The sequence below is a fragment of the Salvelinus fontinalis genome, chromosome 17 (assembly GCF_029448725.1).
Source record: "Salvelinus fontinalis isolate EN_2023a chromosome 17, ASM2944872v1, whole genome shotgun sequence".
NCBI lineage: Eukaryota > Metazoa > Chordata > Actinopteri > Salmoniformes > Salmonidae > Salvelinus > Salvelinus fontinalis.
Window position 1 is genome coordinate 32,838,919 of NC_074681.1, and position 14,996 is coordinate 32,853,914.

The following is a 14,996-nucleotide window of genomic DNA, read 5'->3' on the forward strand; positions in this document are numbered from 1 at the left end:
TGGGCATGCTATTCATCCAAAGTGAAAATGCTGCCCCCTATCCCTAAAAAGTTAATAGCGTCCTGGGAATCTTTGGGTCAAGTTATGACAGTGACCCTCCCTCCCCTCTTCCCTCTGTCAGGCGGTGAGCCTGCAGGAGGCCAAGCTGCTGCTGAAGGAGGATGACGAGCTGATCAAGGAGGTGTTTGACTACTGGACCAGGAAGAGGAAAAACAACCAGCACGACACTCTGCACCCCACTGTGAAGCAGGAGAAGAGGGACGGATCCAGCACCTCAGACCCATACGTGGCCTTCCGCAGGAGGACGGAGAAGATGCAGACCAGAAAGGTAGGATCCCACCTCTAGACCAGGGCATATAGGGGCTAGTTGACCCAACCCAGGTAAACACTAAGGGCCTGTTTCCCAGACATGGATAAAGCCTAGTCTCTGTCAATGGAAATTCCCATTGAGCATGCTTTTTAGTTCAGGACTAGGCTTTATCTGTGTTCAGGAAACTGTCCCTAAGTGTATGTACCAATACCCCTAAACATTTCCATTTCAACTAAATAGAGGCCTACGCTAGATTATTGACAGCGGATGACTGTCAATTTAATGGTGAAATTGCCCACCTCAGAACCGTAAGAACGAGGAGGCTGGTTATGAGAAGATGCTGAAGCTGCGGAGGGACCTGAGCCGAGCCGTCACCATCCTGGAGATGATCAAGAGGAGGGAGAAGAGCAAGAGAGAGCTGCTGCACCTCACCCTGGAGATTGTAGAGAAGAGGTGGGTACTACTCAGAGAGACACAGGTTGTTTTTAAAGTCATGTTGCTAGGATGCCAGCCATCTTGGTCAGGAAAGCTTTCAATTCTAGAAACTGATCAAATTATGGTAGAATATTGTATAAAACAATGCGTTTGTAGATGTGTTTTGTTAGCTAGCTAGCCAACCATCAATTTGGCCTATAGGATCTCTGGTACTACTGTATATAGGAATGGTTCTGATCCATTTAAGAGAGTTAGCCTTCGATCATTTAGTTCCTAAACAATGTTTTAAATCGGGTTTTGATAGAGTGGCTGACGGTTTGATTGAGATCCAGTTGTTTTTCAAATGCTTGATTTCTATCTTGACTTTGACCATTGCCCCTCCAGGAACGGCATGTCCGACTTTGGTGGTGAGATCATGGCTGAAGTGCTGGCCCAGCGTGCACTGGACAAGCCTGCCCATATTATCCCTCTGGTGCCGCTGACCAACAGCAACCAGTACAGACATCAGGACCACATGGATCTCAAGGAGTACAAGTCCAAGGTGAGAGAGGGAGATGGCAACAGAGCAAGAGGGTGACCTCAATTGCCCGTATTCATATACAGTTGAAGTCAGAAGTTTACTTACACTGAGGTTGGAGTCATTAAAACTCGTTTTTCAACCACTCCACAAATGTCTTGTTAACAAACTATAGTTTTGGTAAGTCGGTTAGGACATCTACTAATTTTTCCAACAATTGTTTAGACAGATTATTTCACTTATAATTCATGGTATCACAATTCCAGTGCGTCAGAAGTTTACATACACTAAGTTGACTGTGCCTTTTTAAACGGCTTTGAAAATTCCAGAAAATGATGTCATGGCTTTAGAAGCTTCTGATAGCCTAATTGACATAATCTGAGTCAATTGGAGGTGTACCTGTGGGTGTATTTCACGGCCTACCTTCAAACTCTGTGCCTCTTTGCTTGACATCATGGGAAAATCAAAAGAAATCAGCCAAGACTTCATAAAAAATATTGTAGACGTCCACAAGTCTGGTTCATCTTTAGGATCAATTTCCAAACACCTCACTTGTACAAATAATAGTACGCAAGTATAAACACCATGGGACCACGTAGACGTCATACCGTTCAGGAAGGAGACGCGTTCTGTCTCATAGAGATGAATGTATTTTGGTGCGAAAAGTGCAAATCAATCCCAAAACAACAGCAAAGGACCTTGTGAAGATGCTGGAGGAAACAGGTACAAAAGTATCTATATCCACAGTAAAACGAGTCCTATATCAACATAACCTGAAAGGCTGCTCAGCAAGGAGGAAGCCACTGCTCCAAAACCGCCATAAAAAAGCCAGACTACGGTTTGCAACTGCACATGGAGACAAAGATCGTATCTTTTGGAGAAGTGTCCTCTGGTCTGATGAAACAAAAATTGAACTTTATGGCCATAATGACCATCGTTATGTTTGGAGGAAAAAGCGGCTGGCTTGCAAGCCGAAGAACACCATCCCAACCGTGAAGCACAAGGGTGGCAGCATCATGTTGTGGGGGTGCTTTGCTGCAGGGGTGACTGGTGCACTTCACAAAATAGATGGCATCATTTGGTAGGGAAAGTATGTAGATATATTGAAGCAACATCTCAAGACATCAGTCAGGAAGTTAAAGCTTGGTCGCAAATGAGTCTTCCAAATGGGCAATGACCCCAAGCATACTTCCAAAGTTGTGGCAAAATGGCTTAAAAACAAAGTCAAGGTATTGGAGTGGCCATCACAAAGCCCTGACCTCAAATCTATAGAAAATGTGTGGGCAGAACTGAAAAAGCAAGGAGGCCTACAAACCTGACTCGGTTACACCAGCTCTGTCAGGAGGAATGGGCCAAAATTCACCCAACTTATTGTGGGAAGCTTGTGGAAGGCTACCTGAAACGTTTGACCCAAGTTAAACAATTTAAAGGCAATGCTACCAAATACTAATTGAGTGTATGTAAACTTCTGAAACACTGGGAATGTGATGAAAGAAATCAAATCTAAAGAAATCTTTCTCTCTATTATTATTCTGACATTTCACGTTCTTAAAATAAAGTGGTGATCCTAACTGACCTAAGACAGGGAATTTCTACTAGGATTAAATGTCAGGAATTGTGAAAAACTGCATTTGGCTAAGGTATATGTAAACTTCCGACTTCAACTGTAGACTGCTAGAGCTATGATCAGTTTGGCCTTTTAGAGCCCAATGAATAAGATTATATGGAGAAAGGAGACCTGATCCTAGATCATCAGCTCTACTCTGGTATACTTTGTGAATACGGGCCAATGTCTTGAAGGTTTACTTCTGAAATATTAGACCGCAATTGAGTGACAAAATGTGTCTGGGTCCTTCCCTCCCTTCTAGCCGGAGAAGACCGAGGTCGTCAGGCAGAAGAGGAAGTATGAGAAGAAGCCTAAAGTCTTACCCCTGTCAGCTGCTGCCCTCCACCACTCTGGTCCCTCTGTGTTCAATGCTAAGGACGTCCACCAGTATGACTTCCCCAGCTCAGACGACGAGCTGCACTCCCAGGTAGGCAGAGCGGTTTGACCTGGGCTGTCTCCCAAATGGACCCCGAGGCACTTAGAGATCTGAGAGGATTTGATTGGTATAAGCAACACTACACAGCTGATTCAAATGATCAAAGCTTGAGGATTAGTTGATTATTTGAACAAAATGTCCACCCCTTGGGGTCCCGAGGACAGAGTTTGGGAAACCCTGACTTAGCCCATCAGAGAGGAAGGTGGAGCTATGATTATTTTCACTTTACAAATCTTCTCAGATCTCCACAAGGGCTTAGGGGTCACTTTAGGATTGGACATCTGTGGTGGAAATCTGTTAAAGATATACTTCTCCTTAATGCAACCGCTGTGTCAGATTTCAAAAAAGCTTTAGGGAAAAAGCACACCATGCAATCTGAGTACAGCGCTCGGGCACCAAAACAAGCCATACAGATACCCGCCATTTTGTGGAGTCAACAGAAGTCAGAAATAGCATTATAAATATTCACGTATCTTTGTTGATCTTCATCGGAATGCACTCCCAGGAATCCCAGTTCCACAATAAATGTTTGTTTTGTTCGATAAAGTCCATTTATGTCCAATTACCTCCTTTTTGTTCCCGTTTAGTTCACAAATCCAAATTCACGAGGCGCAGGCACTTAGTCCAGACGAAAGTCAAAAAGTTCCATTACATTTCGTAGAAACATGTCAAACGATATATAGAATCATTCTTTAAGATGTTTTTAATAAAAATCTTCAATAATATTCCAACCAGACAATTCCTTTTATCTTTAGAAACGAAAAGGAACGCAGCTCACTCTCACGGCCGCGCGCATGACTTAGCTCATGGCATTCTGCCAGACCTCTTAGTCAAACAGCTCTTATAAGCTCCCCCTTCACAGTAGAAGCCTGAAACAAGGTTCTAAAGACTGTTGACATCTAGTGGAAGCCTTGGGAAGTGCAATCGGGCCAAATTTACACTATCTTGGATAGGCAAAGACTTGAAAACCTACAAACCTCAGATTTCCCACTTCCTGGTTGGATTTTTTTCTCCGTTTTTTTGTCTGCCGTATGAGTTCTGTTATACTCACAGACATCATTCAAACCGTTTTAGAAACTTCAGAGTGTTTTCTATCCAAATGTACTAATAATATGCATATCTTAGCTTCTGGGCCTGAGTAGCAGGCAGTTTACTCTGGGCACCTTATTCATCCAAGCTACTCAATAATGCCCCCCATAAGCCATAAGAAGTTAATCATAAAAATGGCCCTGTTGGTGACCTGTGACTGACTGGTCTCTCTCCCTTTACTACTCTCCAGATGCACTCAGGTTCCTCAGAAGCTGAGGAGGAGAACAACCCAGACGGTTCTTTTGCCTTCCGGAGGAAAGCAGGCTGTCAATATTATGCTGTGAGTATAGACGACTCCATACAGTAACTTTATTGAACATTTACACAAAAAAACACAATTTTGTGGTCGGCATACGAAATGCACAATCAATCAATTACAATACAACGTACTTCAATACAGAAACACAGCCGAAGTATGCACACACATATTCCCATATAATCCCAGTGGCATCCTGTCTGGCCATGTTTCATAACTCCTGTCATGTCTAATGGCTCCTCCTGTGTCTGTCCCCAGTCTCGGTTGGACCACGGGGGCAGCTGGCCGTGGGTCAGTCCGTCAGAGGGCGGCCTGGGAGAGACTCGTTACCGCTACTGCCTCACCACCCTCACCGTGCCACCACGCTGCCTGGGCATGGCGCGACGACGCCTGGGACGAGGGGGCAGGTAGGTTACTGCAGAGTTCAAGGTGCAATCTGGGATTCAAAACATCCAAGCAGTCCACCCCCGCCAATATTATTAGTAAAAAGCTGAGTGATGGGGCAGGAGCAATGTAACCAGTCTCCAATTCATAGACCGAGCTATGGATGCTAGTACTACCCACCCATGAGAATAAAATTCTAGTTTTCTGGGACCAATAGCATGAATGAATTGCGTGGCTAACAGAAGGACTAAACACTGTTCCCTGTTCTATTTCCCTCAGGCTTTTGCTGGACAGGGCGCACACAGACTTTGACAATGTATTTCATGGGCTGGACTCGGAAATGCTTGACCTGCCGCCCCACTCTCCAGTCACAGACAAGTTTGCTAGTACCTCACAAACAAATACCTCGGACAGAACCTCTTCTTCTTATTCATCCTCTTCTGCGGACCTCAGTCAGATACTGTTGAACATTAAGTCGAGCCGATGGCGGCACTTTAGGCCTCGGACACTACCACTACACGACGAGGACAACGTGGTCACAGACCCCTTATTCAGGAGGCTGGGCAGGGGCCTGAGTCGCATCACCTCTACCCTGGCTGGCAACACTGGCCCCCTGAGAGGGGCTGGTCCCCCGGCCCCCACAGCTGGTGAGTAGAGCCCGGGGTTATTCTCACTCTCAATCACCGTACCATAGACACACACACATACAGTCCACGTCCCAAATCAAAGGCACTGAATCATGGTTTGTCTAGCTAGCAGGAGCTGTATAAAAAAGGAGCAAACCTTACTTTGGTAGGTGTTTAAGAAAGTTAATTGGAAAATCATGAAATTATTAAAGACATTGTGTTAGATCGATTCTCTATCCCTGCCACCCCTGCTTTTGTGCTGCTGTCCGTGTGTGTGGGTTGAATTTAAGGGTACTTCCCAAATGGCACCCTATTCTCTATATAAAGCACTAGGACCCATAGGGTCTAGTCAAACGTAGGGCACTATATAGGGAAAAGGGGGACATTTGGGACCACGACTCAGTTGCCCACCAGGGAAATAAAAAAAGATTCTTGTTCCTTTTGAGGTGGGGACAATGTGATCAATTCCTTTCTTCATGAGTGTGACATTTTGAATGGCTGTAATGTTTGGAATTCATGTGGCGTTGCCTTTCCCCCGGCCAGCAACGGTCAATTAAAAATGTATGGGATAAATATATTCTGTGGGTGGACAGATGTGGAGGGGACGCTGCTCTGAATATAAAGTATCGTCTGCGTACCAAATGGCACCCTATTCCCGATATAGGCCTTGGTCACTATAAAGTGATTAAGGTTTCGCTTGGGACGCTGCCATTGTCCTTTCTAGTATTGTCTGGGGCATCAGTGTGAATGAGTATCCTAATTTTCAAACTGTTTTCATAGAGTAATACCATTTCACAAGCATACAAATGTAACCCTTTGTTGGCTCGATGTCACCGCTCAGTGATCTCACTCCGAGGAGTTTTTCAGGCCACCTATGTCCGAACCCCCCAGAAAGTGCAAAGTTAAACGACAAAAAAAGTAGATTTTTTTTATAAGATCATCTTTGAGAACTAACAATCACCAAAATTAAAGCTAAACAGTCAGGGAGAATCTAAAATTCCCCAAATAATGCATTCAGGCTTATTTTTGTCATGGCATGGGTTTTGTTATGCTAGAGTCACTCGGAATAGCATAAGCCATGGTAAAATGTGTAGAATTGCAGGAAATTAGCTTTGAAACTTTAAAATTGTATTTTCGCCATGTGGCAAAATGTGTGGAATTGCAGAAAATGTGCTCCTGTGGCCAACAGGAGGGCCTCTAAAATATTCTGTCAGCTTAAGCCCCATTTTAATCCAAAAAACCCTCTGAAATGTCAGCCTATTGATTTCTTCCAGAATTTTCATTACATGTCAGTTGAGTGATTGGGAAGAGATTTGTTGATATTGGATGGCTTTGGTTTTAAAGATGGACTGATTTTTATGGTACTGTGTGGGTGAATGATCAAATACTTTATTGTCCTATAGGGAAATGTGGTGTTTGTGGGGCTTGGTTGGCCTCCTGATCTTAACCCCTCGGCAGAAAGGGTCAGTGCTGAGAGGGCAGAACACACACACAGCTGTGGTCAGCAGCAAGTCTATCTCAGCTCGGGGGCTCAGTGAGCGTTAAAGCCACGGGATGGACCTTCAGCCAGTCTTCTGCCCTTCCCCCTAGTCCCTTAACACTCCTGGCTATTACGTCCCCCACAGGCTACATCCCAAATGACACCCTATTCCTTATAATGCAGGGCATTAACCTTTAGCCACTTGGGGCAAGTAGATTTTTTTTTTTTTTTTTTTTTTTTACTTGTCCAAAAGCTCATTGTATGATACAAGGATGCCACTTTACAAAATAAAATGCATTATCTTTTTTACCATATTTTTTACAAGAAATGTAGAATACACTCTTCTTTGCTTTTTCAAGCCTGTCTCAAAATACAATACACCTTTTTAAAGCTTCTCCTAGACTAGAAGATAGTTAGCCACCCTTGGGAGCCTATGAAATATTGCAATATTACAATTACTATCAAATACTTTTTATGCCCCCTCCGGGGCTCGAATGTAAGGGTCGTCCCGTCGTCCCTGGGCCGATAAATATTTCTACGGTTCAACAGACTGGGACGACAGATCCAAAATTCATACAACCACTGCACATACATTTATCTTTTTGCAAAAGCATTGAGGCTGATGGAACAGATCAGAGAGTTTAGCTTAAAATGTTGATAGTTTCATTTCTTCATATTATAAGCTCATCAATGCACACATGGCTATAGGATACGTATGAATTGTCCAAAATGTTATAGCGGGAAAACGGCGTTCTCAAAAGCGCACAGCACGCGTGAGCATGATCATGTGACCGATGAAATCATCTGTTGAGATCTAAAGATCAACCAGCATGAGTTACTAATATGACTAGGAACATGAGACATTTTGGTTTAAATAGCATTAAGTATTTATAAAATTCCCTCAACAGTTCTGTAGTCGTATTTAGGCTAGGCTACTTTGAAACAAGCTAAGACATGCTTCATAAAATGATATAAAACATTGCGGTTTTAAACAATTAAGTTTATGGTTAAATCGTTTCAGAATGCTTGACTGCCTGCACTCAGATTCAGGGTGGGTAATGTGCGGTGCGCAATAGGCATTGTCCTTCACTCTCCGGTCTTGTGACCATTTGGTCTGAACGCACCCGTGCCTCATATGTCAACAGAATCAAGCCTTTTGACCAGGGGTGGGCAACTCTTGTCCTCGAGGGCCTGATTTGGTGTCACACTTTTTCTCCATCCCTAGCAAACACAGCTGATTAATCAAATTGCAGTTTAAACTGAAGATCATGATCAGGTGATTATTGGAGTCAGGTGTGTTAGCTGGGGCAAAACTGTGACCCCAATCAGGCCCTCGAGGACTGGAATTGCCCACCCCTGCTTTCAACGTTAATGTTAATTATATATGCCAAACATGACTGGCGTTAGCCTATGTTTATGTAATTAAGTCTCGTTAAAGTTTGGCTACATTTCCTGGCGCCTCCCTCCTGTCAGCATCAGTTTGGACATGAGGCTGTAGCCAATATGCATGTAGGCTTTTTAAATTATGTACATGTGAAACATTTATTAGAATAAATATATTAATTTTTTTACTTGTCCATTCAAATGGACAACTTAAATCTAATATTGTTTTTGTCCGGCAAGAGGACGAGCGTAAAATGTTGAGCCCTGTAGTGCATAGATGGGCCTTGGTAAAAAAAAAAGTGCTCTAAATGCCTTAGGAAAGTATTCAGACCCCTTGACTTTCTACACATTTTGTTTCGTTACAGCCTTATTCTAAAATAGATTAAATAAAATGTCCTCATCAATCTACACACAATACCCCATAATGACAAAGCGAAAACAGGTTTTTAGTCATTTTTGCAAATGTATTCAATTTAAAACATAACTTATTTACATACGTATTCATACCCTTTGCTATGAGACTCAAAATTGAGCTTTCATTTGATCATGCTTGAGATGTTTTTACAACCTGTCTATATACAGTCCCACAGTTGACAGTGCATGTCAGAACAAAAATCAAGCCATGAGGTCAAAGGAATGTGTCGAGGCACAGATCTGGGGAAGGTTACCAAAACATTTCTGCAGCATCCAAGGTCGCCAAGAACACAGTGGCCTACATTTTTAAATATTTTTTTTTACCCCTTTCTCCCCAATTTCAATCTTGTCTCATTGCTGCAATCCAACGGGCTCGGGAGGCAAAGGTCGAGTCACGCGAGCTCCGAAACATGACCCGCCTAACCGCACTTATTAATACCCGCCCGCTTAACCCAGAAGCCAGCCGCACCAATGTGTCAGAGGAAACACCCTTTACCTGACACCCGAGGTTAGCCTGCAGGCGCCTGGCCCGTCACAAGGAGTCGTTAGAGCGCGATGAGCCAAGTAAACCCCCCCCCAACCCCCCCCAACCCGGACGACGCTGGGCCAATTGTGCACCGCCCTATGGGACTCCCAATCACAGGCTGGTTGTGATACACCCCAGGATCGAAACCGGGTCTATAGTGACACCTCTAGCACTGCGATGCAGTGCCTTAGACCTTTGCGCCACTTGGGAGGCTGGCCTCCATTCTTAAATGGAAGAAGTTTAGAACCACCAAGACTCTTCCTGGAGCTCTCCCAATTGGGAGAGAAGGGCCTTGGTCAGGGAAGTGACCAAGAATCCAATGGTCACTGACGGAGCTCGAGATCCTCTCCAGAAGGACAACCATCATTGCAGAACTCCACCAATCAGGCCTTTATTGTAGAGACCGGGCGGGAGCCACTCCTCCGTAAAAGGCACATGACAGCCTGCTTGGAGTTTCCCAAAAGGCACCTAAAGACTCTCAGACCATGAGAAACAAGATTTTCTGGTCTGATGAAACCAAGATTGAACTCTTTGGCCTGAATGCCAAATGTCACATCTAGAGGAAACCTGGCACCATCCCTATGTTGAAGCATGGTGGTGGCAGCATCATGCTGTGGAGATGTTTTTCAGTGGCAAGGACTGGGAGACTAGTCAGGATGGAGGAAAAGATAAACAGAGCAAAGTACAGAGTTCCTCGATGAAAACCTGCTCCAGAGCGCTCAGGACCTCAGACTGGGGCAAAGGTTCACCGTCCAGCAAGACAACAACTCTAAGCACACAGCCAAGACAACGCAGGAGTGGCTTTGGGACAAAAGTCTCTGAATGTCCATGAGTTGCCCATCCAGAGCCCGGACTTGAACCTGATTTGAACATCTCTGGAGAGACCTGAAAATAGCTGTGCAGCGACGCTCCCCATCCAACCTGACAGAGCTTGAGACGATCTGCAGAGTAGAATGGGAGAAACTCCCCAAATACAGATGTGCCAAGCTTGTAGCGTCATACCCAAGAAGACTTGAGGCTGTAATCACTGCCACAGGTGCTTCAACAAAGTACTGAGTGAAGGGTCTGAATAGTTATGTAAATGTGATATTTCATTTTTTTTTAAACATTTTTTTAATACATTTGCTAAAATAAAATATACTGTTTTTGCTTTGTCATTCTGGGGTATTGTGTGTAGATTGATGAGTGGGGGGGACGGGACAATTTAATCAATTTTAGAATAAGGCTGTGCCGTAACAAAATAGGGAAAAACTCAAAGCTTCTGAATACTTTCCTCATAGGATGCATCCCAAATTGATGTGACCGGTCCGTGTGTGACCTGTTCTCCTCTCTGTGTCTCCTGCAGCTTTTACCGCCCAACAATACCAGCAGCATCAGGAGCAGCTGGCCTTGATGCAGAAACAGCAGCTGGAGCAGATCCAACAGCAACTGCAAGCCAACAGCACCACCACTACTACCAATAGCACGCAGGTTAGTTAGCCCGCTCTCTGACCTGGGCTGGTATTCTCAGTGGCTCAGAATACGAGCGCTGAACCAGGATCCGTTTTGCCTTTTTAGATCATAATGAATAAGATTCAATGGAAAGGAGGGACCTGGTCCTAGATCAGCACTCCTACTCTGAGATGTTTGATACAGCCCCATGACCTCTCTCTCTCTGTCCATCTGTTTGTCTTTTCAGCATTGTGTTAATACGTTGTTCTCCTCCTCTACCAGGTTTTGGTGTCCAAGATGTTAGATTGTGCCAGTGCCCAGTTTGCTGCCTCTGCCCTGGTGACCACAGACCAGCTTCTGGCCTTGAAGACCAAGGATGAGGGTGGACCGGGCAGCGGGGTCAACGGGGTCCTTCCACCCTCAGGTTAACACTGCACCCAAGCATTTGTTGTGGTCAGGTGGTTATTGTAAAAGGGTAATGCCTTAACAGGTTAAATAAATACAGTTTTTTAAAGCAGAGCATCAAAGAGAAGAGAAAATTGCACATAAGACTTTGAACGCTTTGACAAAGGCCACGAGGCACGGTATATAAGCTAAATAAACACAAGTGAATCCGGTAAGCACAGTGTGCAAGTTTTCCTTTTCAAGATATCATCAAATTATTCCCACGCACCTGCAACAAGTAACCTCAGACGTGCAAGTGCGTTTCAAATTAAATGCAGGGCTTTCACAGAAGCAAACGTAAAAGGTTGGAACTGATCAAAGAGGAAACGGCTTGTATAGCTTCTGCTAGCACCATGCACATGAAGTGATTTAGTTCTGTCTTCCCTTACTACAGGTGTCTACAAGGGCTTTCACCTCACTAGCACAGCATCCCCGTTGCCTGCAGCCCCCACCTCCACCCCTAGCCCTCTGACCACCACTACCCCCTCCTTCCCCTTCCTGTTGCCCAGCAACAACGGCACCACCCACGCCAACTCCACCACCACTCAGGTCCTGATGGGGAACAACAACAACCTCCGTCTGAGCATGTCCTCCCCCGGGGGACTCCTCACCAAGCGCCACATACCCCGGACGCTAAGCCACGCTCCCGTGTCGTCATCTGCCTTAAAGCTGGCTGCCACCGCTAACTGTCAAATGCCTAAGGTCTCCACAATCACCCCGTCAATGGACCTGGTGTCAAGGTGAGAGAGAGAGAGACTTCTTGTCTGAAGTAGTACGCTACATAGGGAATAGGGTCCATTTGGGACACAGATTAAGTGTATAGAAATGGACCATTACACAGTGTTCAGACAACCGTAGCTTAAACTGCTGATTCAGGAACATTACCTGAGTCTGTCTGAGTCAATATTAATGTAGATATTATTGAACAGTGTCTGATTGATTTGTACATATTCTCTCCACTTGCCTCCAGGGAAAATCAGGATCAAGAAAAGCCAGCACTAAACAGCATTTCGGACAACACAGTGGCTATGGAGGTCACGTGACCTCGGAACACGGACAGGACTGTGGGCTCACCCGGGAACTCATTTAGGTGCTATGCATCGTAGAGTTGTGAATGCAAGGAAGGGGTAGTGGAATGCGCACACAGCATACAACGCTGTCTCCATAGTGACGGTTGGGACTTAATTGCAATGGTCGTCTCGTACTTTTTTCATTTCCTATTTGTTACTGTTACTGTTGATAAGAAATATCAACATCTGTAATTATGAATATGGCAATTATATGTACAATACCAGATATTTGTAATCCCCCCCTTGTATATAATGTTACTTGAATACGGAAATTGTTCATTTGATGTTTTGCACTTGGGATTAAAAAAAAAAAATGAAAAGACAAACTGCAACTGGTTCGGGTGTGAGTTGTACAACAGTGTCATCATCACGTCAGTGCATGGTGTGAAACCTGCTGTTTTATCTATTTATTGTGCCGTGTTTACAGTTCTTTTTCTTCTACGTTTTGTTAGTTTTTTTAATGTTTTTTTTTGTCCACTGTACCCTCATTGGTTCCCGTGCTGTAGTCTGGGTTTAGGTAGCTATGAACTTCTCTGTATTTTATATATCTATATTGTGAACATAACCAGGGGGTCCTCACTTTAAGATTCCTGGCTGTTGGTTCATTGTATCATGTAGAAACAAATGGTGACATGCATTCATACAGAGTCGGTGGCTGTGGATTTAAGGCATCGGTTTGTCAGTCAGAGGGTAATCACTTAAGATCTTCCATTTTTAAATTGTTCATGAGACAAAGTAACACAAAGTCCTAGAAGTCACTGCTGCTTCTGACTTTTATCTAAGCACTATTTTTGTTTTCGATGAATGCTGCTTTTATATGATTTAGGTCTCTGGTTTGTTTTCACATCAGTACCTTTTTTTTAAGACCCCTTCCCCAATTATTTTGTGAAAAATGTAATTTTTTGTATCCCCTTTCCATTTTTGATGATGATGATTGTATGTTCCTCATTGAAAGACTTTATTATTTTGTTACTTGTTGATGAAATGCGATCGGGTAGAGGAATGTAGTAACATCTTGATTACATGTATCATTCCAGTTTATACATAACAGAAGAAAACATGTATAAAAAGGCAGATTTCTTTGCTTTTAGAATAATAATTCTCCAGAACGCTGCGAGGCCAAGATGAACCACAAGTATCGGGTGCCTTCCTTTGGAAATAGGAGCTCTCTTCTGTGAAGAGTACGGTACTAAACAAGGCTACTAGTTAGTTGTTGTTGTACCACCAATATGAATGCCCATTCCAATGGCATAATTTATCAATTTTGTTTTTTCTATCCACAAAATGAAAAATTATCTTCTCACAAAAAATAAAACCCAGGGCATTATGTGTTTGGACCAGCATGTATCTTGTTTAGTTTTTTTTGTCTCGTCCCATTGTTCCATGTTGTGTTCATAGTAGAATGGAAAAGAGTAGGGTGAAGTTAACCCTAGATGCTTATCTGGTCCTCTAGCTGTCGGTAGAGCATGGCGATTCCTGGGGCCACCCATACGTAAAAATGTATGCACTCTTGACTAAGTCGCTTTGTGTAAAAGGGTCTGCTAAATGGCATATTTCCCATAGTAATGCAGCAGTTTTCTCCATATCAAATCATTTCTGGGTATCAATTAAAGACATGCTCTGGAACTTTGGTGACCTAGGTATTTTTTTTAACCTCCCACTTTGCGCTGGATGTGTCTTTGTTGCTTATAACCCATCCATAACCGCCTGGCTCTATGTGAAAATCTGAGGCTCACACCCAACCCTAACCCGATAATATAGTAAATGCTTTGTAGGCTTCAGTCAAAGACAGCATAGTGTTTTTCTTTTTTTATGGGATGTAGGATATTTTTTTACCCTGGTTTAGATGTTTCTGCTTATGATTTCCAACATTTTGGTAGGCTATGTGTTTAGTCAACTTGTCTATAATTGTATACATGCAGCTTCTCCTCTGTCGTTGCTCACCAGATTGAAGCATTCATTCTATTGATTTATGACTAACTAGTTGACCGGTAAAGTTATCTTTCGCGGCGCAATAACAAAAACTGGAAACGTTTTCTGTGCAAAAAGTCCAAATAACATCCTTTTGACTGGGTGTAAGGCCAAAGAAAGCTGTGAAAACTACCCAAAATGTTTCTGATAAGATTTCAGTTTGGCTTGGATGCATAGTTTGTGGCTGAAATAGGATCAGCTTTTATGATGCTGATAGAGGGCAGCTCTACAGGTGGTAACTAACAGCATTCGCATTCTCTCAGGATGCTGAAAGAGAGATTATTTCTCCATTCCTGTTCAAGTGAAAAGTTTGACTACATTTTGTGTATAATTTTACTACAAGGTATGCTTAACTCTGCAGGAGTTAAAATATAGGCTACAGTCTGTGTCCAGATGTAATTTTCCATTTTACTCATCTGAACAGTGGGCTACAGTTGTCTTGAACTTCCCTATTTGAAGTAACTTTTTTTTTTTTATAGCGCCTCACAATCACACACAACACTATCATCCTGTTTTACCACTTCACCAAATCTTTCCCAAACATTACTGTTCTGGCCCTCCCTTCTCTTTATTTTCAGCTCTCCATTTTGCAGCTTTTCTCTTACTGAATTAAACTGT

The 14,996-nt window shown here is 43.5% G+C and overlaps 1 protein-coding gene across 3 annotated transcripts in view; it reads left to right on the top strand.

The window, feature by feature from the left end:
* LOC129814177 (enhancer of polycomb homolog 1-like) overlaps positions 1-13,744 on the top strand; it is a 42,389-nt gene extending 28,645 nt beyond the window's left edge. For all 3 annotated transcript variants that reach the window (XM_055867072.1, XM_055867071.1, XM_055867070.1), the window contains 11 exons: positions 122-328; positions 615-763; positions 1,130-1,286; positions 3,131-3,295; positions 4,584-4,673; positions 4,908-5,056; positions 5,313-5,680; positions 10,808-10,932; positions 11,176-11,317; positions 11,732-12,077; positions 12,308-13,744. In XM_055867072.1, coding sequence (XP_055723047.1) covers positions 122-328; positions 615-763; positions 1,130-1,286; positions 3,131-3,295; positions 4,584-4,673; positions 4,908-5,056; positions 5,313-5,680; positions 10,808-10,932; positions 11,176-11,317; positions 11,732-12,077; positions 12,308-12,380 — 1,971 coding nt within the window. In that variant the 3' untranslated portion in view covers positions 12,381-13,744. The remainder of the gene's footprint in view (positions 1-121; positions 329-614; positions 764-1,129; positions 1,287-3,130; positions 3,296-4,583; positions 4,674-4,907; positions 5,057-5,312; positions 5,681-10,807; positions 10,933-11,175; positions 11,318-11,731; positions 12,078-12,307) is intronic.
* Positions 13,745-14,996: the final 1,252 nt, after the last annotated feature.